The 27581-nt window shown below is 38.6% G+C and overlaps 3 protein-coding genes across 4 annotated transcripts; 1 reads left to right on the forward strand and 2 right to left on the reverse strand.

Moving 5' to 3' along the window:
- Positions 1 to 25689, forward strand: cdcp1b (CUB domain containing protein 1b). 2 transcript variants are annotated; one of them, XM_058046699.1, is made up of 17 exons: positions 1 to 165; positions 287 to 365; positions 4156 to 4380; positions 5361 to 5705; positions 6754 to 6930; positions 7889 to 8239; positions 8312 to 8527; positions 9816 to 10172; positions 10907 to 11266; positions 12765 to 12962; positions 13033 to 13389; positions 14284 to 14640; positions 14713 to 14794; positions 16080 to 16921; positions 17025 to 17086; positions 24314 to 24411; positions 24493 to 25689. In XM_058046699.1, the coding sequence occupies exons 2-14, from the start codon at positions 299 to 301 to the stop codon at positions 16564 to 16566; spliced, it is 3579 nt and encodes a 1192-aa protein (XP_057902682.1). In that variant the 5' UTR covers positions 1 to 165; positions 287 to 298; the 3' UTR covers positions 16567 to 16921; positions 17025 to 17086; positions 24314 to 24411; positions 24493 to 25689. The 2 variants fall into 2 exon arrangements, with proteins under 2 accessions (XP_057902682.1, XP_057902681.1); XM_058046698.1 differs by lacking the exons at positions 1 to 165; positions 24314 to 24411 and having other exon boundaries at positions 172 to 365.
- On the reverse strand, positions 19113 to 21405 carry LOC131101489 (tetranectin-like). The gene is made up of 3 exons (XM_058046702.1): positions 21209 to 21405; positions 20987 to 21079; positions 19113 to 20058 (listed from the first exon to the last, which is right to left on the reverse strand). The coding sequence occupies exons 1-3, from the start codon at positions 21318 to 21320 to the stop codon at positions 19652 to 19654; spliced, it is 612 nt and encodes a 203-aa protein (XP_057902685.1). The 5' UTR covers positions 21321 to 21405; the 3' UTR covers positions 19113 to 19651.
- Positions 22917 to 27546, reverse strand: exosc7 (exosome component 7). The gene is made up of 8 exons (XM_058046700.1): positions 27383 to 27546; positions 27197 to 27298; positions 27033 to 27127; positions 26794 to 26959; positions 26650 to 26720; positions 24729 to 24852; positions 24477 to 24632; positions 22917 to 23188 (listed from the first exon to the last, which is right to left on the reverse strand). The coding sequence occupies exons 1-8, from the start codon at positions 27479 to 27481 to the stop codon at positions 23084 to 23086; spliced, it is 918 nt and encodes a 305-aa protein (XP_057902683.1). The 5' UTR covers positions 27482 to 27546; the 3' UTR covers positions 22917 to 23083.
- Positions 27547 to 27581: the final 35 nt, after the last annotated feature.

Raw genomic sequence — 27581 nt, forward strand, 5'->3', positions numbered from 1 at the left:
GACACTCATTGTGCCACACAAGGACTGGAGAGTGCTTCTCTCTCTGTGTGTGTGTGTGTGTGTGCGCTTTTATATGTGTGTGTGTGTGTGTGTTGCAGTCTGTCGGGTTTGAACAGGTCCTCGTGCCCGCGGACCACGCCCTCCGCTGCTCCCGCTCCTGCGCAGGTAAGCCGGAAGTGGCTGTCAACGCTTACGAAAATGCTAGTTTGAGCGATTAAAACTGGGATTTATTACCCCGTCCTTTTTCCCCAAAATATATATTTTTTTATTGTTTTGACGCTCTTAGGAGCAAAGGAGGATGAACATGCGGCTCCACACCTGCGCGCTGCTCGGACTTTTGCTGTTGATTATCCTCGTCTCATCAGGTGAGTTTTTTCCATTTTGTATTTCGACGGTTACGCTATTTATTTTGTTTATTTTGTTAATTGTCCATAAAAGTGTCGAATTGGGTGTCACACTTAACGTCGCCCAACAGCTGCCACTCAAATAAGCATTTATTATTATTTTTTTTAGAAAGTACGCCTTGCTAATGCTAACGACTGAGTTTTATAGTGTAGGCTTTGTAGTTACACATAGACGTCATTATAAAAGCTTTATGAGGTATTTATGGCGCTTCCTTTGTGGTTTGAAATGATCACAGTCATTAATTATTGACCAGCAATCTGCTCCGGAGAGCTGTGAATGTGCTTTTGTGAAGCTTAAGTTGACCCTACTGTTGTGTCCCCTGTTGCAATATGTTGGCAGGGGAAGCAGTAACAGAAGCAGAAAGTCTCCACTTGAATGCTTGAAAATGTTTACTATCTACGGTATGCTGAGTTTAGTTGTTTGCAGACGTCCAATTGGTCAAATGTAACCACGTGATCTGATACATGCCGTAAAGGAGTATAGGAAGAAGTACATCTTATTTACCCTTATATCCCCTTATATCTATAGCTAATAATACATTACTTTTAACTGTTGACACAAATAATACTGTTTTGTAGTTAAATACGGCCTATTATTAATCAAAATATACACATAGTTACGGAAATGTTATGGCCAAAATTAAACATTTTAAAGCATAAAAATGGCTAAATGAAGTAAACTATGAACTCCTTCAAAGAGGTCAATGTCGAATCTACACTGGTTTAATTCTTTCACAACAGGCACAATAATACAAATATATAATAATAACTTATTTTAGCAATGTATTATTGGAAGAAACTAATGATAAGGTGTTTTGGGGTAAAAAAAAAAATAATAAAACAAGTTGTCCCTCGCCACTTTGCCCTGCAAATTTTGCGGCTTCACTCTAGCACAGCTTTTAAAAACACATTAATAATTCATAATGTGTTGTGGTTGAATACAGCCTGTTATTAGTTTTTAAAAACCTGCATATTTAAGCAAATCTACACATTAAAAAAAAAAATCTCCCAACAGGCACAATAATTCCAAAAACACAGGCTACTCTTTGCGGCTGTAACTCACACTAAGCTAAAGCTCAACTTCCTCACTTCCTGTCCGCTCCACACTCAACTACAGAACACATTTTAAAGCAGCACACACAAGCACAAGTATTAATCCATCCATTATTTATATCTCAAATACAAACATGAGTGTGAAGGTAACTATAGGGGTGTTATGTTATGTCTTGTGGGCTCTAATAATGTTAAAAAAACATACTGTATTTAGAAGGACAAGCAGACTCTATGCTCTGGCTATGAAAATAGGTCATTTATAGTCCTACTTTGTGGAAATTAATTTATCCCGATTGGGTTTGGAACCAATAAACCATGATGTTAAAAGAAAACAAAGTAGTGAATAAAAATGGATTCACCCCAATATATATGACGACTCTGTACATAAGACAGTCCTTGTTTTGCAAGAAGGAAAATATATAAAATCTTAAAAAATTGATATAATATCAAGCTATCCTCAAGTCTACTGTTTACTTAGGGTGCATCCACACCTGTCGTGTTTAGTTCAGTTAAAAACAAACTGGTTTCTCCTTTTGGTTACATGTATGCACAAACCTCTAGATTACCAATAAGATACAACCTGGCTTTTTCAGACTGGGGAAAATGCGGTCTGATATTGGGGTCATCATAACAGCACCAAGTAAATATTCCCCCCGAGGCTCTCCCGAGCTGTGAGCAGCTGGTGATGACATAAAATTATTGCTGCACGATGCTCATCTTGCGGGGAAAAAGAAGTACAGCATATTCACATATTTAAGCTTCAGCATGAGACAATGATATTCGATACCAGGTAAATACAATGTGTACTGTAAATTAGCAGACTTGTATTTGAATTGAAATGTTTCTTTTCTACCCTCGGCCATCTGTGTGTGGCGTTTGCATGTTCTCGCTGTGCATGCGTGGGTTTTTTCCGGGTACTCCGGTTTCCTCCCACATTCCAAAAACATGTCTGTTATAGAAAACAACATTTCTATGTCTATAGACATGTCTATTAGTTTATGTTTATGCTTGCGAAAAAACTAAACTCATCACACAGTAGCTTAACACTCCAAAGGTGTACCTAAAAATATATAAAGAAGTACCAATATGAGTTTCCCACACTTTCATAATGTGACCTTTCATTCATTCATTAATTTTCTACCACTTATCCTCACAAGGGTCGCTGGGGGTGCTGGAGCCTATCCCAGCTGTCTGGTCGCCAGCCAATCACAGGGCCCATATAGTTCCAGATCTGACCCTCGATGAGTGAATTTCCACATTTCTAAACTGAATATTTTTGTAGGTTGTGACATGCCGATATTGTTCAACTGATATGTCCAACATGACATATTGTATCTCCTGTGGCGGAATGAATCGTTCCCAGTAGTTAGATCATAGAAAATCTGTTTATGCCTTTCAGAATACAGCTTTTAACATTATTAGAGCCCTCCAGATCTAAATATAACACCCCTATAGCCACCTTTACACTCATATTACCCCATATAGTAGACATTCATTTTCTACCGCTTATCCTCACAAGGCTCGCGGGGAGTGCTGGAGCCTATCCCAGCTGTCTTCAGGCGAGAGGCGGGGTACACCCTGGACTGGTCGCCAGCCAATCACAGGGCACATATAGACAAACAACCATTCACACTCACATTCATAGGTATGAATGTGAGTTATAGTAGTAGTAGTATGAATGTGAGTATGAATGGTTGTTTGTCTATATGTGCCCTGTGATTGGCTGGCAGTCCAGGGTGTACCCCGCCCCTCGCCCTTAAGACAACTGGGATAGGCTCCAGCACTCCCCGCGACCCTTGTGAGGACAAGCGGTAGAAAATGAATGTCTACTATATGGGGTAACATGAGTGTAAAGGTGACTATAGGGGTGTTATATTTAGATCTGGAGGGCTCTAATAATGTTAAAAGCTGTATTCTGAAAGGCATAAACACATTTTCTATGATCTGCACATTCATAGGTATGAATGTGAGTGTGAATGGTTGCTTGTTTATATGTTCCCTGTGATTGGCTGGCGACCAGTCCAGGGTGTACCCTCGCCCCTTGCCCTTAAGACAACTGGGATAGGCTCCAGCACCCCTGCAACTCTTGTGAGGGTTTCCTTTCTCTGAAAATATTCATTTTTTTAGTATAATATAATAGTATAAGTAACATGTACAGAATGTGTGTTTTTGACTTATTGACACTTTTTGTGACATATGTTTACTTCAATACGCTTAGATATGATTATTGTGCCTGAGATATTAGAGTTTTTTTCAGCTCCGGTTATTGACATATGATATACCCCTTACTGTGTATGCATGCAAACTGGACACAAGGATAAATGTCTACAAATGATTATTGCCTTTCTGATTAAATCAAACTGTTTCCTACTCACAGAATGTATTGATTTAAGATCCAATGACATATAATCGCCTGGAAATACACTGAGGATAAATGTACATTTCGTGATGATTTATTATAGGTCATATTCTTATTTTGTGGATTAAACGAACCTTGAATCAGTTCTAAAATGTAGGACTTTTATCAAAATGTTTCCGCATGTGAGTCTTGCATTGGGTTCCATTTTGAGTTTGCTGTACTTAATTACAGCTTTGCAATTACTGCACGACAGCTGGCAGTCTCTGCCAATGATGCTTTTAGCGTCTTTCATTTCCTTTTTCTTGCGTCATCCCACGTTCCTCTCGTCTGTTTCTTCAGAATGCCTGCAGCTGACGGCCCTGCCCGACAAAGGCTCGACAGTGACGGTGTCAACTGCTCCGCACTTGGACGAGTGCGCCGTTTGTGCAGTCAGCGGGGTCAATGACACCCAAACGTCCTGCCACGCCACTCTTACCCTGGCGCCCGAGAAGGAGGTCAAGCTGCTCTTCAACTGCACCCAACCTGTAGAACAGGCTTACACGGTTACTATAACGCAGATCCTCGGTGAGTTCACAGACACGCCGTTGATATCGGCGTGTCATGCAAAGCATTGTTTAAGTTGGCTATGAACGGTCAATGATTTTCATATTCAAATATGCACTACTTTGGCTCCAGACGCAGGTTTGTAACGGTTCTTAGCGATGAACGCAAACAGGATCTTCTCCACTTTTAAGTGCTCTAACTGAGCCATTAAAGCAGGGGTTTTAAACTCATCGTACCCGAAGGATATTCTTCAGAACCTGCCTCCCAGCATGCCTTGCAGCACTTGTTTTGCCAAAGAAGCAAAGCTTATTAAATCCTACCCCTCCATCTGGTACTTTTACAATCAGTAACTGTTACATTTGTTCACTTCCTGCTTTCCTAATATAGTTTAAGTTTTTTAAATTTAATTTTTACAATTTTTTTTTATTAGATTTTATTATTATTATTTTTTTTTGTCACGTATGTCCAAAAGGAGTAGGAAGAAGCAAAGCTTATTAAATCCTACCCCTCCATCTGGTACTTTTACAATCAGTAACTGTTACATTTGTTCACTTCCTGCTTTCCTAATATAGTTTAAGTTTTTTAAATTTAATTTTTACAATTTTTTTTATTAGATTTTATTATTATTTTTTTTTTTTGTCACGTATGTCCAAAAGGAGTAGGAAGAAGCAAAGCTTATTAAATCCTACCCCTCCATCTGGTACTTTTACAATCAGTAACTGTTACATTTGTTCACTTCCTGCTTTCCATAATACAGTTTAAGTTTTTTTTTTGTTTTTTTTGTCATTATTAAAGCCCTGTAGACATGAAATAGCAACCCTACAGTCACCTTTACACTGTTATTACCCAATAAATAGTAAACAAAATGACAGAAAACAAGCCATTAATTTCCATCTGAGTAAATTTAGTTATCAAACAATAAGTCGGTTGGTCTTAAATTTTGAATAACAAGATTGTACAAATCCGGTCTAAAGCCATGTACCCATATCTGTCTTACCCAGAATGCACAGAGGACTCCTGCAGCCCTTCGACTGTAGAAACTCAACCCTCTCTCCTCAGTGAGTTTACCAGAACCTTCATCTGGCAGATCAAGGCACCCGCAAAGACCGTTGTGGGTCTCGACGTCCTTGGAGAGGGACTGCAGGAGACGTCCAAGCCATGCAACAATGGATATCTGTATTCAGTGGGCACATCCGGAACCGACGGCAAAGCAGTACAAACCCAGTACTGCAAAGGGGGTTCTCTGACTCATTTAGATCTGCTCAGTGACGCCGTTGTGTCTCTGCGAGTTCAACCCAAGACGCAGGTGGAATCTGTGGTGTTCCAGGCCTCTGCAGGACCACTCAGTAAGAATACAGAGCCAGTCGCTCACACTTTCTGTGCATGTTTCTGAAATCACTTTCACTACACAAGCTACTTCCTACGTTACAAATGAGTGGTGTTTGCAAAATGTAACAGGAAGCTACTGCCTGATGAGCTGTTTCAATCAGGCCTAACATTTATATCTTCAGTAGATCCCCACCTATTAGCACCCCTACAACAAAACAAACATTCATTCATTTTCTATTGTTTATCCTCACGAGGGTCGCGGGGGTGCTGGAGCCTATCCCAGCTGTCTTTGGGCGAGAGAGCCAATCACAGGGCACATATAGACAAACAACCATTCACACTCACATTCATACCTATGGACAATTTGGAGTTGCTAATTAACCTACCATGTTTTTGGAATGTGGGAGGAAACCGGAGTACCCGGAGAAATCCCACGCATGCACGGGGAGAACATGCAAACTCCACACAGAGATGGCCGAGGGCGGAATTGAACTCGGGTCTCCTAGCTGTGAGGCCTGCATGCTAACCACTCGACCGCTGTGCAAACAACAAACAATATATACAAATATTTCAAGTCTATACAACAAAAATTACATTACTTTTACTCATAATATTACACATTTTTACAAGTTTTTTTTTAAATATTTTGACTTTATTCTTTTCAAATTCCAGCATTTTTTTTTTACATAATTTTGCTTCTGTTGTTTTAATTTCTGCTTTTTATTTGTAAATTTTCTTCTCCCAATATTATTTTGACATTATTCTAGTAACACTGTAAGTTTTTTCACAATCAAATTTTTCAACAAAATTATGTTTGTTTCTTATAATATGACTTTAAAAAAAAAATAAAAACACTACTTTTTTTCATCATATTACATTATTGTAAAATTGGGACTTTTTCTATTTGTGTTCTAATTTTTTTCTCTTCACATTTGCTTGTTTTTCTTGGTTTACTTGGAAGGGATATAATCTGTGCAGCAAGTTAGCGCCCTCTAGTGGTTTGATGGTGCTATGTGCGCTCATGTTGTGGCCTGAAGTGCTTACTGTCTGCTCTCTCTTGCTCAGAGGGCCGAACGATGGAGGTAACCATCGACTCCAGCACCAACCTGCTGATGAGAAAGTTCTCTCAAGAACCGGAATGTGAGCTGCGCACCAGTGTGAGCAACGTTGAGACTCTCTCGTTGGAGTTTAGTTGCCTCAAACCTCAAGATGCCTTCAGTGTGGAGGTGAAGAAGAAAATAGGTGAGCTCGTTGGATATGTCAGTTGTATCTTCATCTTCATATTATAGTTGTATCCTTTTTGTCATGTCATTTTTGCAGCATGGAGTTACTAAATAAGTATAAAATCTCTCTAATGCAGGGGACTCAAACTCAATTTACCTGGGGGCCACCGGAGCTAGGTTCTGGGTGAAGCCGGGCCGCATCAGGTTTAAAAAAACAAAAAAACAAAAAACAAACAACGCATTTATTAAAAACTGGAATCAATAAAAAAACTATCTTCTGCTATACCCTACACTTTTTCAGTACTTTGGTTCCGGTTTTCCACACCAAAATATCTGATAAAACATTCCACTGTTCTGAAATATCTTAATTTTTATTTTTCTATACACAAAATAAGATTTAAAAAAATAAACAAATTAAGAATAAAGACAATAAATCAATCAATAAGTAATAAATAAGTAAAATAATAATAAAACAGCAAATAAGAATCATGTAAAAACCACATAGAGTTGGTAGAGAAATTATTTTTTTCAGATTCAAATGTACAGTATTAACAGTTATTTAACCTTTAACATGAACATTAATGAAACGTAATAATTTTACCCAATTAGCAAGTTAGCATTGTACTCAGTTCCAGCGTCGTAACTTTAACAACATGTTTTATGAGATGCTTTATCTTGACGTGTATTTTCCGTTTTTATTCCAAATCATTTCCTGCATTTATTTGTACCCAGCGTCATAAGCCTTTAGCTTCATTGCTAATCCAAAGCAAAACAGGGCGGGGTAACAGTATGGGCGGGGCAAAAATCATGTTAATTGTGTCCGGTGTGTGCACACAGCTTTAAGCTGTCATTTCAACATTAAACTTTTGGTATCAAGATGGGGGCCTCAAACTAGCGTCTCGCGCGCCGCATTTGGCCCGCGGGCCGCGAGTTTGAGACCCCTGCTCTAACGTCATGCTGTGTATTTCCCTTCTTAGAATGCACCAAGAACTCATGCACACCTACTACAGGTGAACTGGATCCCAGCCTCTTGAAGGACTTTCAAAGAACCCTGAAGTGGGACATCAGCGTCCCGGAGAGGACTATTTTAGCCTTGGAGCTGCCTAGCGGCGGTCTGAGACAATTATCAGCGCAAGATGAATGTCAAGATGGCCCCCGGTACTCTGTGAGCACAACAAGACACGATGGCCAAATCAAGACCAAAAACTACTGCAGCGGCGGAGCGTTGTCTCGTCTGGATCTTCTTGGACTGACCACCGTGACTGTGGAGATACCCCGAGGAGAAGAACTGGACAGGACGATATTCACAGCTAAAGCAACACCCAGAGGCACATGTCCTACATGCTGATTTATTTATTTTAACACATAATTGTATCTAAAATGTTTTCTTTTATCCTCAGCTGGCAGAATGCTGTCCGTGACCCCTGAACCAGAAACCATCATTATCATCAGCAGAGATACCGTCGAACCCGACTGCAGCGTGTGTGCGGACAAACCCCCGAAACAGACATGCAATCCAAACGTTCTAACCCTCAGAGAAGCTCGAAACACCTCCGTTGAATTCACCTGCCCTCGTCCTGAAGATGTCTTCAACGTGGAGATAAACAGAGAAATCGGTACGAGAATATAAACACCTACATAATAATAATAATAATACATTTTATTTGTATAGCGCAGGGGTCTCAAACTCAATTTACTTGGGGGGCCACTGGAGCTCGGGTCTGGGTGAGACTGGGCCGCATCAGGTTTTCCAAAAAAAAAAAAAAAAAAATGCATTTATTAAAAACAAAAAAATTAAAAAAACTTTGCTTTGGTTCCAATTTTCTACAAGAAAAGCTCTGATAAAACATTCCACTGTTCTCAAATATCTTACTTTTTATTTTTCTACACAAAATAAGATGAAAAATAAATAAACAAATCAAGAATAAAGAAAATCAATCAATCACTAATAAATAAATAAATATAATAATAATAATAATAATAATAATAAAACAGCAAATAATAAAAACTTAAGAAACCACATATAGTTGGCGGGTAGACAAATAATTTTTTTTTCAGATTAAAATGAACAAAGCATTATTAGAGCCCTGTAGACGTGACAAAACACGACTATAGTCACATTTATACTCTTTTTATTTACAACATATTGCGCAACTGCAGGGTCTTGAGACACATGCTAACTCGCAAACTAGAGAGCTAGCGACCTAAATGGTAGCCTTCAAGTTATTTCCTTCAAACTTAAATAGCCAAAAACTTACCACTTCCACACGGATAGGGAGGATAACTATTAACAGTTATTTAACCTTTAACATGAACATGAATCAAACGTAATCATTTTTTTCTGGGTACATGATACCATACAGCATCCATATCAAACTTGCGCGGGCCGCACTAACATTAAACTTTCATATCAAGGCGGGGGGCCTCAAACTAGTGTCCTGCGGGCCACATTTGGCCCGCGGGCCGCGTTTTTGAGACCCTTGATCTACCGCTTTTCCTCACGAGGGTCGCGGGGGTTGCTGGAGCCTATCCCAGCTGTCTTTGGGCAAGAGGCAGGGTACACCCTGGACTGGTGGCCAGCCAATCACAGGGCACATATAGACAAACAACCATTCACACTCACATTCATACCTATGGACAATTTGGAGTCGCTAATTAACAGCATGTTTTTGGAATGTGGGAGGAAACCGGAGTACCCGGAGAAAACCCACACATGCAAAGGGAGAACATGCAAACTCCACACAGAGATGGCCGAGGGCGGAATTGAACCCTGGTCTCCTAGCTGTGAGGTCTGCGCGCTAACCACTCGACCGCCGTGCCGCCCCATACCTGAACAATGCAGTTAAAATTCATTAGCACACACACACACACACCTGAAGGCTCACGGTTTCCATGTCATTCCAGACTGCACAGCTACCACCTGCTCTGGGAATATGGTCCAGCCCGAGTCCTCGCTCTTCCCAGACTTCAACCGTACCTTCACCTGGGATCTGAAAGTCAGCTCCACTCGGACCTTCCAGCTGGACTTCCCCGAGCCGGGAATGCGACAGATTGCCAATGAAGACGCCTGTCCAGATGAGCACACGTACACACTCGTCACCTATCTGCGTACCGGGCCTGCCATCATCGGAACCTTCTGCAAGGGTGGCGCTGTGACCAGCATTCAAGTACTCTACAAGGGCCGCATGTCTCTCCGGGTGCCGGGGCACAGGAAGATGGAGCCCGTCGACTTCAAAGTCAGCATTGGGCCCGAGACCAGCAGTAAGTGGATACAGTATGTGACCATGCAAAATACCGATTTTTGGAATTACTATAGTAATGGTTTAATTTCCTTTGAACATGCATCAGATTACAATTGACAAATAAATCCTACCCCTCCATCTGGTACTTTTACAATTAGTAACTGTTACATTTGTTCACTTCCTGCTTTCCAAATGTAATTTAAGTTTTTATTTAATTTTTTAATTTTTATCCTAATTTAATTTTTAATTTTTAATTTTTAATTTTTAATTTTTAATTTTTAATTTTTAATTTTTAATTTTTAATTTTTAATTTTTAATTTTTAATTTTTAATTTTTAATTTTTAATTTTTAATTTTTAATTTTTAACTTAGTCCTAGCATATAAGTGTTTCAAATGTAGTTCTTCCCTGAGATCATATTTCTCCTCTCTTGTAGAGAAGTATTGGACTACATTTTTAGGTAATTGGGTATTTTTAGCCTTATGGAAATGGAATGGCCTTTATTGTCATTATACAAGATGTACAATGCATTATTGTAGCTCTTTGAAGATTAACTATATCAGCAAGTTGAAGTATTTGTGATTTTAGAAATCAGAAGTTAGTATGTTCTCTGTAGGCGGCATTATGAATTATCCTTACTGGCCTTTTTTGCAGTACATTTAGCGAGTGAAGATTGCTTTTATAGCTATTACCCCATATTTACACAATACACAATATTACTATACTATACACAATAGTCTCCCTTTCTTTTTCAGTGGTGGCCATCGTGAAAGTCAGCCTCCCGCGAGGTGTTTCTGACACGGCCTTCATCTCCACCAACTACCCCAATGACTTCCCCGACAAGCAGCAGATGCAGTGGGACTTCTCCGTGCCTGGCATGCACAACTACACCCTTCATTTTCACCACCACACCGCCCCGGAGTGCCTCAACAAGGACGTGGAAGTGGAGTACAGGAACAAGGACAAGAAGGTGACCAAATTGGATCTGACGGATAAGCAGCCGGAACACCAACAGGGCGACTTCAACATGGTGCTGAGGAACTGCGAAACCAACACCACGTTGCAGGGGCTCTCTTTGAAATACAGCGTATCTGTCATGAGAAGCGGTCATCCAGGTACAGTACTATATTGGAGATTATCACATACTACAGTATTAATTGGCCCTGTACCCTAGAAAACCGCCCATGAATGATACGGGAAAAAGGCCGTCATGATACTGTGTCAAAGCCCAGGGCAGTGATACTGATAAAATATAGAGTTTAACCATGTCCAGTATCAGCCCCCATAGCTGTCCACTCAGAGCGCGCTTGCTCTGGTATCATGCCCGTGAAACAACCAATCAGAGAACAGCTCACGAGTGCTTAGTGCCTAGTGCTTCTCCAGTCACCAAAAAAACCCAAACTTGATTAATGGAACTTTAATTGTCAGACATTGATAAGATAAGACTGTTGATAAAATATTATTATTGTTGAAATATTTGTGCAATTATTGTGTTTACACCGTTTAGATATAATACATGTGATAAACTGAACATTTTCTGGAAACAAAATGGTCTTTTGATTAAATAGTACGTGATAATAAGCTCATGATTAAATAGTATGTGATAATAAGATCATCACATGGTTTGTCTGGTATCAGGCCCGGTATCATGCCCCCAAGTGTCAGTATCAGCCCGAGATTTTTAATTAAAATTAAAATTTAATTAAATCTTGAACTTAAAAATTCATTCATTCATTCATTTTCTGCCGCTTTTCCTCATGACGGTCGGGGGGGATGCTGGAGCCTATCCCAGCTGTCTTCGGGAGAGGCGGGGTAACTTAAAAATTGTAAAAGTAAAATTAAAATGTTGAATTTTAAAATTTTAATTAAAATTGAAATAAAAAAAACAAACTATATTAGGAAAGCAGGAAGTGATGGTCATATCACCCTGTACTTCAGTACGTAATTAAAATTAAAATTAAAATTAAAATTAAAATTAAAATTAAAATTAAAATTAAAATTAAAATTAAAATTAAAATTAAAATTAAAATTAAAATTAAAATTAAAATTAAAATTAAAATTAAAGAACATGCAAACTCCACACAGAGATGGCCGAGGGTGGAATTGAACCCTGGTCTCCTAGCTGTGAGGTCTGCGCGCTAACCACTTGACCGCCGAGTGGTAAAATTAAAAAAATTAAAATTAAAATTAAAATTATAAAACTGAAATTAAAAAACTGAAATTAAAAAACTGAAATTAAAAAACTGAAATTATATTAGGAAAGCAGGAAGTGAACAAATGTAACAGTTACTGATTGTAAAAGTACCAGATGGAGGGGTAGGATTTAATAAGCTTTGCTTCTTCCTACTCCTTTTGGACATGTGGAACTGTGAACTGATTATGGGATGCATTCAATTGTAATCTGATGCATGTTCAAATGAAATAAAACCATTATCATTCCCATTACCAATTAAATGTCAAGGATTTCGGTCTCGGCACTTGGGGGGCATGATACCTGGCCTGATACCAGACAAACCATGTGATAACCTATAAATGTAATATTTCTAGTGTTATATTATTATTAGTAGAGATAAATGACTGCCATTTGTTTTATTTTCTTCTTGTCTCTCTCAGTTCTTTGCACGGTGGACCTGACCAAACACCCCAAGGTGGCTCTGCAGATTGAGAAAGTGGGTTCGGATCCTTATTGCGAGATGAGCGTGAACTCTGAGGTGGTAAAAACGATAAACGTGGCTGCGGGCGGTCAGGCCGAACTCTCCTTCCTTGACTGTCCCAATGAAGATGTCCGGTTGACAGCTAGTAAGGTTATTGGTAAGAATTCATCGCTGTATGTTTTGTAATAAATTTTTCCCATATCACTAATAATATGTATTTTTAACAGGTTGTCAAAATGTGGCTTCCTGTTCCGACACTCTCCTCACCGTACCCACATTGGATACCTGTCTTCGGATGCCCCTCCACAGCTTCACCTGGCACCTGACTATCCCTCAGGACAGCACCATCGATCTGGTGTCACCGTCAGGGGGTCTTCAGCAGTCCGTGCCAGGCCAGGCGTGTAACAGATCTGTCTCGCTGCATGTGGAAGAGACTGAAGGCTTCTCTGTGGGAGATTTCTGCTCCAACGGCATCATCCAGAAGGTTCAAGTGCACGCCAATATCTCCATCACGGCAACGACCAGGGATTTCAGCAAGACCAGGGGCCCTTTTCTCAATGTCTCCTTCAGTAAAGAGATCCCAGGTACTCTTATTTTTATACTGGAACTGGCTTTTCCTGTAAAGCAACTGGATAAGCGGGAATAAATCCTTGACACTTAATCGGTAATGGGAATGATAATGGTTTTATTTCATTTGAACATGCATCAGATTACAATTGAACGCATCCCATAATCAGTTCACAGTTCCACATGTCCAAAAGGAGTAGGAAGAAGCAAAGCTTATTAAATCCTACCCCTCCATCTGGTACTTTTACAATCAGTAACTGTTACATTTTTTCACTTCCTGCTTTCCTAATGTAATTTAGTTTTTTTTAATTTTAATTTTAATTTTAATTTTAATTTTAATTTTACAGTAAAGTACAAGGTGATATGACCATCACTTCCTGCTTTCCTAATATAGTTTACGTTTTTTTTATTTCAATTTTAATTAAAATTTTAAAATTCAACATTTTAATTTTACTTTTTTATTTCTTAAGTTCAACATTAATTAAAATTTAAAAATCTTTAAATTCAACATTTAAATTTAAAAAAAAATTAATTTAACATTTTAAAATCAATGTTAATTTTAATCACGCACCGAAGTATGACCGAGGTGATATGAGCATCCAATGACATAATGTGTACCATAGTAAGTGTCAATATAGTGATATATATAGCACATCATGACTGGTTCAAGACTCTTCATCCTTGTATTTAGCAAACATCAACTGCTTGTATTGTTTCTTGAATTGGCTCATCGTTGTGCATTGTTTGAGGTCCTTACTCAATCCATCCCATAGTTTGATTCCACATACTGTAATGCTATGGCTTTTTAATGTAGTCCTAGCATATAAGTGTTTCAAATTTAATCTTGAGGGAAGCCTCAACTACATACACGTCTAGGAAACCCCGTTCAAAACACTTCTCCTGTTTTTCAGAGACCATCATTTATCAAGTCACCCCACAGATGTCGTCCCCAACCCTGCTGGCCACCCCTAATTGGCCCAAGGGTATGAGACCTTCGTCCACGGTGTCCTGGATCGTCACTTTGCCAAGCCGCTATCACGCACACGTCCAGATTGTCAACGTCAGCCAGCCCAAATGCGAGGACAGACACACCGCCATCAAGGTCAAGATGCTGGACTCCGAGGAGGAGATACTGAGCCGCAGGGAGGACGAGAAGACGGACGACAAGCTTCTGGTGCCACGGAGCTTCTATATCAACATGTCCAACTGTATACCTGAGGACGGAAACTTTGGTGCCGTGACCAAAATTGTTCTACAGCAAAAGACCAGTAAGAGAACGTCTCTGACCCAACATGACTCCAAAAGATCTACAAACTAATAAGCTTTCTTCTTCCATACAGATCTCCTAGCCATTCTTCTTGGGATAGCAGGAGCTCTTCTCCTTTTACTCATCCTGTTGGGTGTCGTCTGCTTCTTTGTAAGGTCAGTATATCTGCACCCTATCTCTATATGCAATACATATATATATATATATATATATATATATATATATATATATATATATATATATATATATATATATATATATATATATATATATATATATATATATATATATATATATATATATATATATATATATATATATATATATACATATACATATACATATACATATACATATACATATACATATACATATACATAAAAGCAACTTTAAACAGACCTTCTTACATCCTACGGTGTAGACATTGAAAGGGTGAAGGAAAATACATTTCTGGGTATCAAAATAGATGAAAATATGAGCTGGAAACCTCATATTACAAATATACAACATAAGGTGGCCAGAAATATTTCAATATTGAACAAAGCAAAATTTGTTCTCAATCAGAAAATCACTCCACACTCTTTATTGCTCTCTGGTTCTACCATATCTTACTTATTGTGTGTAAATATGGGCTAATAACTATAAAAGCAATCTTCACTCGCTAAATGTACTGCAAAAAAGGTCAGTAAGGATAATTCATAATGCCGCCTACAGAGAACATACTAACTCCTTATTCCTAAAATCACAAATACTTCAACTTGCTGATATAGTTCATCTTCAAACAGCTAAAATAATGCATAAGGCTAAAAATAAGCAATTAGCTAAAAATGTTATCCATAAAATTAAAATTAAAATTAAAATTAAAATTAAAATTAAAATTAAAATTAAAATTAAAATTAAAATTAAAATTAAAATTAAAATTAAAATTAAAATTAAAATTTTTTGGATAAAAATTAAAATTAAATAATTAAAAAACAAACAAAAAAAACCTTCAATTATATTAGGAAAGCAGGAAGTGAACAAATGTAACAGTTACTGATTGTAAAAGTACCAGATGGAGGGGTAGGATTTAATAAGCTTTGCTTCTTCCTACTCCTTTCGGACATGTGGAACTGTGAACTGATTATGGGATGCATTCAATTGTAATCTGACGCATGTTCAAATGAAATAAAACCATTACCATTCCTATCTACACAGTGGGTGGCCAACAGGGGTAAGCTAACAAGCTAAATAGGTGACGTGAGTTGCTGAGAGTTTACGTCATGTCACACCTCTCAACCCTGTCGAAAAGCTATAAAATAGTCTAAAAATAGAATAAACAAATTGAAATTGTACATTTAGGACAATAAAGCCCTTTCACCCTCTTAACCCCACCCACATACGGAAACAGGTGACCTTTCATTTCCTTAAGTCATTCACTAGTTTGGTCTTCCCAAATAGGAAAAAGAAAAAAGAGCGCTTGAAGAAGGAGTCGTCCATCTACATGGGCGGAGGGAACATCTTCAAACCAGGCGAACGGCAGTTCAGCAAGGCCCGTTCCGACAACGAGTCCCACGTGTACGCCTCCATAGACGAGACGATGGTGTACGGTCACCTCCTGGGGGACTCCAGCTACGCGGACAGCATGCAGGACCATTTCAAAGGGATGCAGGTGGATTCCTACCACACCTTCACGGGGCCCTCCGAGATGCCCGTCATCAAAGAACCCGACCCGGAGCCCGAAATGGAACAGTTTGGCACATTCCTGGACCCCTCCGAGACTTTCATCCCGTCACGTCCGCGCACGCCAATCGACCGCCAAGACAGCCTGGGCTTCCAGGATCGGCGTATGGTGGACAATGAACTGTACACGTTCAGAAACATGGGGGACATCAACACCATTCGACTTTCAGGCGCCGACATGGAACCGGAACCGGAGTTCTTGTAGACGATGATGCCTCAGTCTCACTCAGGGATTCTGAGTTGAAACACTTTTTTTTTTTTTTTTTTTTTTTTTACCATAGACTTGATGCTCCCTTTTCCATAAGAGGAGCTGTGAACTTATTTTTCTAGGGTTAACTTTTTTTTTTCGATTATGTAATCTCTGCCGATGTGGTCTGGATTTTGGAGCAGGGAAATGGAACAATTTTGCAGTGTTTTTATGTTGTTTGTCTGTGATTACATTTTTTGCAATAAATTTTAGGGGAAAAAAGCGGCCACTGCGGTTTCTCATGTTGGATGCTGAAAAGTATTTCCGCTGAAGAAACGTCTCGGTCCATGGCTTGCTAACATTATACTGGAAGGTGAGGACTCACTGCAGACTGCAATACAAGTGTAAAAATAGCCAAAATGACCTTTTCAGATGTACAGTCACAACTCTGTTTTTTTTTTGTCTGGTCTCATTAGATTTTTCAGGAAAATCGAGAGCCCAAACAAAGCAAGTTTCGCCTGCCAGCACTTCAATAAAGGTGAGAGAAACTATCGAATGACGATAATGTGTAGTCCACATAATAAGTTCTATCCATTGTTGGATAGATATATCCTATCTGCAGTGTAATCCATCAAAGGTGGCTTCCATCCCCATCTTGCTCCGTGAGCTGAGTACGTCCCTCAAAATATTGTGGTTCGATTATCACGCCTTCACTATATTGCAGTTTTATGGTCTATTATTAGTCGAAGTCCCTCGCGATATCGTGGTTCAATTATCACTCCCTCACTATATTGCAGTTTTATGGTCTATTATTATTCGAAGTCCCTCGCAATATCGTGGTTCGATTATCACTCCTTCACTATATTGCAGTTTTATGGTCTATTATTAGTCGAAACAGAGTACGTGCCTCACAATATCATTGTTCGGTTATCACTCCCTCACTATATTGCAATTTTATGGTCTATTATTAGTCGAAACAGCGTACGTCCCTCACAATATCGTGGTTCGATTATCACTCCCTCACTATATTGCAGTTTTATGGTCTATTATTAGCCGAAACAGAGTATGTCCCTCGATTATCACTCCCTCACTATGTTGCAATTTTATGGTCTATTATTAGTCGAAGTCCCTCACAATATTGTGGTTCGGTTATCACTCCCTCACTATATTGCAGTTTTATGGTCTATTATTAGTCAAAACAGAGTACGTCCCTCACAATATGTGGTTCGATTATCACTCCCTCACTATATTGCAGTTTTATGGTCTATTATTAGTTGAAACAGAGTCCGTCCCTCGATTATCACTCCCTCACTATGTTGCAATTTTATGGTCTATTATTAGTCGAAACAGAGTACGTCCCTCACAATATCATGGTTCGGTTATCACTCCCTCACTATATTGCAATTTTATGGTCTATTATTAGTCGAAGTCCCTCACAATATCGTGGTTCGATTATCACTCCCTCACTATATTGCAGTTTTATGGTCTATTATTAGTCGAAACGGAGTACGTCCCTCACAATATCGTGGTTCGATTATCACTCCTTCACTATATTGCAGTTTTATGGTCTATTATTAGTCGAAGTCCCTCACAATATCGTGGTTTGATTATCACTCCCTCACTATATTGCAGTTTTATGGTCTATTATTAGTCGAAACAGAGTACGTCCCTCACAATATGTGGTTCAATTATCACTCCCTCTCTATATTGCAGTTTTATGGTCTATTATTAGCCGAAACAGAGTATGTCCCTCGATTATCACTCCCTCACTATATTGCAATTTTATGGTCTATTATTATTATTATTTTATGGTCTATAATATCGTGGTTCGGTTATCACTCCCTCACTATATTGCAGTTTTATGGTCTATTATTATTCAAAGTCCCTTACAATATCGTGGTTCGATTATCACTCCCTCACTATATTGCAGTTTTATGGTCGATTATTAGTCGAAACAGAGTACGTCCCTCGATTATCATTCCCTCACTATATTGCAGTTTTATGGTCGATTATTAGTCGAAACAGAGTACGTCCCTCGATTATCATTCCCTCACTATATTGCAGTTTTATGGTCTATTATTAGTCGAAACAGATTACATCCCTCACAATATTGTGGTTCGATTATCACTCCCTCACTATATTGCCGTTTTATGGTCTATTATTAGTCTAAGTCCCTCGCAATATCGTGGTTCGATTATCACTCCCTCGCTATATGGCAGTTTTATGGTCTTATTATTAGTCGAAGTCCCTCACAATATGTGGTTCAATTATCACTCCCTCACTATATTGCAGTTTTATGGTCTATTATTAGTCGAAATATACAAGTACAAGTGATATGTACTTTTCTGGTCACTAGGTGGCATTAATGACACAAAACATTGATGAAACATTACCTTACATAAGGTACATTACATTAGTTATCCTCCTCTTCCGTGTGGAAGTGGTATGTTTTTGACTTACTAAGGCTAGAATTTGAGGCTAACTGGTCAGAGTCCCTGCAGCATAAGATTTTTTGATTTGTTGTAAACAATAAATAATCGAAGAACAGGTTTTCTAACGTGTTTTTAGACACCATGTTCGAATCTAACAGGGATGCCCACCTATCCCTTTTAAGCTAAAAATAATACACAATGTGCTTTTACAGTTTATTTGTCAGGTTACATCAGATTAGACATCAGCAAACTGGAAAAAGCAGACGTAGAGTGCGGAGAGAACAGTTAAAAAGAAGAATATCCTTCAGGCTCAATGTGAGACTTGTCAGTGAATGCAGCATAGTTACAGGTTTGTAATGACTGGATGGCAACGAGTATATTATACGGTCAAACCTCGGTCGTCGTAGGAAATGTAAAAAATTTGCTGTGTACTGTGTTGTTCCGCTAAACTTAATTTTAATTTTAATTTCTGTGAATTATTTAGCATTGTTTTCTGTATGTCAATATAAATATAATACTCTGGCATTAAGCAGATTTACATGAACAAATGAATAAAAATCAAGGTTCCACTGTATAGGCAGTTGTATGTGGGCCACTGTTGAATTGATACTTGGCATAGGGTAGTACTATTTGGGAGTATACTACATACATACTACATACAGTACACATGCTCACACAATATTGAACTGGCACACAGACGGCTTCTCGTCACGGCAGTTCTCGTCAGACCACTTCCCCTGGGCGGCCCCAGACAGGACGACACAGTTCTGGGACTGGCCGCCATTCGGTTGACGGGACCGGCTGTTGGACGTGTCCCAGTTCTTGAATGAGATTCCGACGCCGCTCTGGTCGGCCCAAGTGCCCTCGGTCACCATGTCGTTGATGCCCAGCCAGACTTGCTCATCCAGACCAACGCTTTGTTGGACGTAGTCGGTCAGCTGGTCGTTTTCGTCAGCGGATGAGGGAGCGCTGAGGACGCCGCCCAGGGCGTTGCAGTCCTCGCTGGCCGTGTGATAGGACTTTCTCACCGGGTCGGCCAGGACACACTTGCCGTTGATCTTTGTTCCCTTCAGACACACTGATTGATGGATAACACCATTAATATTCAGTACAAATTACATATATTTTTTAAGCTGATTAACCGGGATGACTCTACTACCAAATATTAAGACCAGACGAAAAATTCACCTTTAAAAGCCAATATCTTAGAAAAAAACATGGATTTAATGTCATTTTTTTGTCAATTATATTGTGATCTCAGAACTGCATGAGCAAGGCCTCCTGATGGCTTCCAATGGAGTTTCAGGTTGTGCAGGGGCGTCAAAATTTGGATCAGGAATGGTTTTATTTCATTTGAACATGCATCAGATTACAATTGAATGCATCCCATAATCAGTTCACAGTTCCACATGTCCAAAAGGAGTAGGAAGAAGCAAAGCTTATTAAATCCTACCCCTCCATCTGGTACTTTTACAATCAGTAACTGTTACGTTTGTTCACTTCCTGCATTCCTAATATAGTTTAAGTTTTTTTATTCCTAATTTTTAATTTTAATTTTAGTAATTTTTTTGTTTTTTAAATTTTAATATCTCTCATTTAATTTTTTTTGTTTTGTTTTTGTTTTTATTTTTATTTTTACAATTTCAATGTCAATTTCAAATTGAAGTTGAAATACAAATTAATTTTAATTTTAATTTTAATTTTAATTTTAATTTTAATTTTAATTTTAATTTTAATTTTAATTTTAATTTTAATTTTAATTTTAATTTTAATTTTAATTTTAATTTTAATCACGTACCGAAGTACGAGGTGGTCTTACTCAATCCAGGAATGTATATTTCTACTACAGATGAGCAGTACTTGCCTTCAGTTCCTGCAAATATCAATTATACATGTAAAATAAATATCAGAAATATTTTTCAAATTCTAACAAGTTTTTCTAATTCTAACACATACTTTTTTGCATAGTCACTTTAACACAAGGATAACTAAATATCTTTCATTACCTCTCTGCAAAGCCTGTTCCTCTTTCAGGCGGTTGAGGTCCTGCACAATTTCATCAATCTGTCTCTGGAGGTCCTGAATGGCAGCATCCTTTTCTGATGCCAACACACACACACACACACACACACAATATGAAAATCAGTCTGCAACCTTAGTGATGTTGCTTTAATTAACAAATACATCTAAACTAAATAAACCATGCATCGGCGTTGAATTGTGTGTACCTTTCCGTACGGGCTTCTTCTTCGGTGGTGTCTGCTGTAGTGAGCTGGTCACCACGAGTAGCACAAGCAGCAGCGTGCATACGCCTTTGCACTCCATGCTTAAACCTCGCATGATCCAGCGTGAAGACTCGCTATTTATTTTCTTGCTTCTGAACCCTCCCTCTCATTGTGTGTGTGTGTGTGTGTGTGTGTGTGTGTGAAATTGTTCTTCAGTGCTGATGACATAACCATGTGCGGTTTTCATCTGCGCTTACCCTGCATGTCACATGACAACCACTAAAATGTCTGGGAGAGGTCACTTGGGGACTTCATGTGGTAAAGTCAAACATGACATTCATTTTAAGGGGCTTATGAGGGTTCCAGCATGGAAGTAATGACAAGTTTGAAATCTGTCATGTTTTTGTTCAAGCACCACCCCCCCCCCCCCCCCCCCCCCCCAAAAAAAAAAAATGTAACAAATACTTGAATTAGGTTCCAAACCTGCAGACAAGAAGCCAGACCAGAGAGATGTTAGTTTTGGACTTTCCTGCCCGTAAACTTTAGAGCGTCTGCGAGACGTCTGGAATTATTTCTTCCCGTCTGGACTCCTTTTTTTATTGCCTAGTCCTCGTGCAAAGCCACGTGGCAAAAACAATAAGATGGAGACATTCTAGAATTTTCCTCAACTTGTGTCATGAACTTTATGAAAACATCACTTTAAAAAATTCATTCATTCATTTTCTACTGCTTTTCCTCACAAGGGTCGCGAAGGGTGCTGGAGCCTATCCCAGCTGTCTTCCTTCGGGCGAGAGGTGGGGTACACCCTGGACTGGTCGGCCAGCCAATCACAGGGCACATATAGACAAACAACCATTCACACTCACATTCATACCTATGGACAATTTGGAGTTGTAATTAACCTAGCATGTTTTTGGAATGTGGGAGGAAACCGGAGTACCCGGAGAAAACCCACGCATGCACGGGGAGAACATGCAAACTCCACGCAGAGATGGCCGAGGGTGGAATTGAACTCGGGTCTCCTAGCTGTGTGGCCTGCGCGCTAACCACTTTCTATGCCGCATGTCCTCCAATGAACTGCTTTGCTCAGACACAATGCAGAATGGGAAACTTCAAAACTCATATTGGTACTTCTTTGTATATTTTTAGGTACACCTTTGGAGTGTTAAGTTACTGTGTGATGAGTTTAGTAGTTTTTTTGCAAGCATAAACATGGCTAAATAAACTCAGACATAGACATGGTTTTGGAATGTGGGAGGAAACCCACACATGCACGGGGAAAACATGCAAACTCCACACAGAGATGGCCGAGGGTGGAATTGAACCCTGGTCTCCTAGCTGTGACGTCTGCATGTAACCACTCGACCGCCGTGCCGCCCACTAATCACTTTTATCTGTCATTTTTTTCAGTGAAAAAATCCATCCATTCTCTATACCGCTTATTATAATCGCAGGAATGCTGGAGCCTATCCCAGTTGACTTCGGGCGAGAGGCGGGGTACACCCTGGACTGGTCACCAGCCAATCACAGAGCACATATAAACAAACAACTATCGGACAATTTACTAGAGTCGCCAATTAACCTAAAGTGGGAGTATGCAAAGTCTTCCCGATCTCCTGACTGTGTGGCCTACATGCAAACCACTCGTCCACCGTTCAGACCCATGAAAAATATAATCAAATATTTGCAGAAAAGTGAAATATTGAGAGGCATAGTTTTTCACGTTTTAATAGGAATAGGCTTCAAAATGACAAAAGAACTATAAAACATGATATTCTTTAGTGAGACATGTTTTTTTCCATTTCTGTTATAACATATGGTACAAAAAAAAATATAAGTACAAAAACATTTGAGTAGAAAAGACATTGAATGACAATCCTAACCGAGGAAGCCCACTTTGTGTCGCTTTGCTCCCAAACTTTCCTCTTGCTGCAGCAGCTTCATGAGCGGCGTGTGAAGGGCCTTGCCGACACGTTTACCTGTCTGGATGAAGTAAAAAAAAAGACATTGGTTACTTATTCCACTGGTCTTAGTATGAAGGAATAACAATCTAGGGTAGGGGTCTCAAACTCAATTTACTTGGGGGGCCACTGGAGCTAGGGTCTGGGTGAGACTGGGCCGCATCAGGTTTAAAAAAAAAAAACAAAAAAAAAAACGCATTTATTAAAAACAGAAAAATGAATAAACTTTGCTTTGGTTCCAATTTTCTACAAGAAAAGCTCTGATAAAACATTCCACTGTTCTCAAATATCTTAATTTTTATTTTTCTGCACAAAATAAGATGAAAAATAAATAAACAAATCAAGAATAAAGAAAGTCAATCAGTAATAAATAAATAAAATAATAATAATAAAACGGCAAATAATAAACTTAAGAAACCACATATAGTTGGTGGGTAGACAAATAATTTCTTTCCAGATTAAAATGAACAAAGCATTATTAGAGCCCTGTAGACATGACAAAACACGACTATAGTCACATTTATACTCTTTTTATTTACAACATATTGCGCAACTGCAGGGTCTTGAGACCCATGCTAACTCGCAAACTAGAGAGCTATAGCGACCTAAACGGTAGCCTCCAAGTTATTTCCTTTAAACTTAAATAGCCAAAAACGTACCACTTCCACACGGATAGGGAGGATAACTATTAACAGTTATTTAACCTTTAACATGAACATTAATCAAACGTAATCATTTTTTCTGGGTACATGATACCATACAGCATCCAATATCAAACTTGCGCGGGCCTCAAACTAGTGTCCTGCGGGGCACATTTGGCCCGCGGGCCGCGTGTTTGAGACCCCTGCCATAGATTGATACTAAAATGTGAAAATAAATAAAACTAATTGATTTAAGCGATATCTTCTATAGCCCTCAGTAATAGCCAGTTAACAAAATAATTCAATTTATTAATATGATTCTTTTGAGGTTCAGTTTACCATTTTTGGAAATTGAAATGGAGGGGTATAGTGGCAAAAAAAAAGCCTACATGCCCACACCAAAAGTATTAAAACCAACATTTTCATGGATGAGGAAGTCTAAGAAGGTAACCAAGACATGAGAAGCAAATTTGATGGTAACTTATTGTTTTTACTGTATTTTATAGCTGATTTAATACATGGGTCAAAACCGAGATGATACCAGAAAGCTAACACAAGAGGAAGGCTAAAGGGAGATGAGCGCCCACGGCTATTTGATGACTTGGTACTACTACATAAGTACTACTGCGTCTTCTTTACTCCTATGACTGTAAACTATTTTTAACTTACTTCTGTCATTTCAAAGATGCTCTCGGGGTCCAGGCTGCCTCCTCCCATCTTCCTCACGCAGGTGACTGTTCCCTTGTTTGTGACGGAGATGATCAGGCTCGCCACAGAGCACGCCTTCTCCTGCAGAGTGGCGTCCACCACGTGCCTGTGGCCCACCTGTCAAAACAATCCCAGTGTCAGATAAGTAATAGAAGTATTATTATTATTATTATTATTGATTTCTCATTTGTGTGTGTTAGACGGTGGGCTTGCCTTGCACAGAGTCACTATACACGGAACATTCTCCACATTGAGCCTCATGCAGTCATAAGGGTCATCAGACAGCTCGATCTCCTTCCCGCCTTCTTCATCACATGATATATGCACTTTGGGAATCCTACCAGGTAGAACAGCAGAACAACACTTAAATCTGGTCTCATCATGGGACTTGGGAATGACTTAATGAAAAATACAAGGTTAGAAAATCATCTTCAGGAGTTTCTCATGCATGCACATCCACATCTGGATGCAAGATACTCAAAAGGATACACCATAATGCATAAGGCTAAAAATAACCAATTAGCTAAAAAGAAAAAGAAACCACTGAAAAAGAAAGGGAGAATATTGTGTATAGTATAGTAATATTGTGTATTGTGTAAATATGGGGTAATAACTATAAAAGCAATATTCACTCGCTAAATGTACTGCAAAAAAGGTCAGTAAGGATAATTCATAATGCCGCCTACAGAGAACATACTAACTCCTTATTTCTAAAATCACAAATACTTCAACTTGCTGATATAGTTCATCTTCAAACAGCTAAAATAATGCATAAGGCTAAAATAACCAATTAGCTAAAAATGTCATCCAATACTTCTCTACAAGAGAGGAGAAATATGATCTCAGGGAAAAGAACTACATTTGAAACACTTATATGCTAGGACTACATTAAAAAAGCCATAGCATTTCAGTATGTGGAATCAAACTATGGGATGGATTGAGTAAGGACCTCAAACAATGCACAACGATGAGCCAATTCAAGAAACAATACAAGCAGTTGATGTTTGCTAAATACAAGGATGAAGAGTCTTGAACCAGTCATGATGTGCTATACATCACTATATTGACACTTACTATGGTACCCATTATGGCATTGGATGCTCATATCACCTCGTACTTCGGTACGTGACTACAATTAAAATTAAAATATATTAGGATAAAAATAAAAAAAAAACACATGAAAAAAAAAAGGATTCAGGTTTTGAAAAAAGTAGAAATGTGTTTAAATAAACAAAGGACTACTGTATATAAAATATCAGATGAAAACAGAAACACTCAAATAAAAATATGCACAATAAATTATTATAGATTAAAATTAAAATTAATATTAGGATAAAAATTAAAATATCAAAAAACAAAAAAACAAGCTTAAATTATATTAGGAAAGCAGGAAGTGAACAAATGTAACAAATGTACAAAATGTATAGGGGTGTAATTTTATGTCTAGGAAGCTCTAATAGTGTTAAAAACATATATAGAAGGTTGTAAACGGATTTAAAATAAAAAAAACAAAACAAAAACTTAAAACTATATTAGGAAAGCAGGAAGTGAACAAATGTAACAGTTACTGATTTTGTTTACTATTTATTGGGTAATACCAGTGTAAAGGTGACTGTAGGGTTGTTATTTCATGTCTACAGGGCTTTAATAATGACAAAAAAACAAACTGTATTATGGAAAGCAGGAAGTGAACAAATGTAATAGTTACTTTTGTAAAAAAAAAAATTACCAGATGGAGGGGTAGGATTTAATAAGCTTTGCTTCTTCCTACTCCTTTTGGACATGTGGAACTGTGAACTGATTATGTGATGCATTCAATTGTAATCTGATGCATGTTCAAATGAAATTAAACCATTACCGTAAGATTTTAGGATGATTTTTGCCTGAGCAGAATTTATTTAGAGGCGAAAACAACATGAAAACCAGACAACTGCATCGGGCGAATACGAGAGACGATGAAAAATGAATCAGAACATTGCACAAGCATTAACAATTGCCTTTTTCGACCCATAAACATCTGTTTTGTTTTCACCTGCAATGCAGTACTGTTCTATGTAACGGGTATCCTCTCTTATGATCTAGAGTCTACGTACATGAAGAATACAATAACAATACAACTTTCTTGTGGGCTTACTTTGTGCTGTAGAGAGCTGCCTTGATCGCTACGGAGATTGCATCGTACAGGTTTCCGTCACACTGCAGGAGCTAGGAAGCAGACATTTATTTATAAAGTTTACCAACAATTTTCAAAGTTTGCTACAAAACTGCATTTCCTTACCAGTACATCCACATAGAGTACCCAGCAGTGTTCTCCTTCACTGATGCACAGGCTGTTCAGATCAACACTGCGCTTGTTGTTGAAGACTTTGTACAAAGTGTTGCTCAGCTCCATCCCGAGTTCCTCTCCACCCCGGCCCTCAAACTCCGGGGTCGCGTTGGCTGAACTAGTAAACAGCATTAACTTCCTGTTGTATACTGTTTGTTTTTATTAGTAAAATGGCGTCTCACTCTACTTACCAGTCAGCAAAGAACTCTAAATAGCCTTCATTTGGAGCCATAGGCCGGGGTTTACCAATTTCAGCCTTGATTCCTACTAGAACTGCTGTGTGCCCCTGAAACAATAAATAAAATATGACTTTATATTCACAACATAAAGCTATATACCTATGCTGTTTTATTACCAGAGAAACTTTAGCCGAGCCGTCTGTATTGGACACCACATCAGTTTCAATCTCCATGTGTCTGTAATCCTCACAGCCTCTTCCGTCCACTCGTAAGTCATCCTATTTATTTTTTTTTCGACATGGCGACACACTCTATAAATTCTAATACCAGCGTATTTAGCTGCTATAGTAGTCAAAACTTACCCGTATACCATGTAAAATGTAGACCTTTTCTGCCTCGCTAACTTGCACTGTTGCCATGATGGAATAACACGCATGCGTGTCGCGTTCTTTACACGTCATCAAAAATGGACTCGTGAAGTCGCACACTTTTCGCCGTTTTGGATTTTCCAAAACTTTGCAGTTTCAACATCAAATAACTAAAGTGAAGTATAACATGTTT

Source organism: Doryrhamphus excisus, chromosome 14, assembly GCF_030265055.1.
Source record: "Doryrhamphus excisus isolate RoL2022-K1 chromosome 14, RoL_Dexc_1.0, whole genome shotgun sequence".
In the NCBI taxonomy this organism is placed as follows: Eukaryota; Metazoa; Chordata; class Actinopteri; order Syngnathiformes; family Syngnathidae; genus Doryrhamphus; species Doryrhamphus excisus.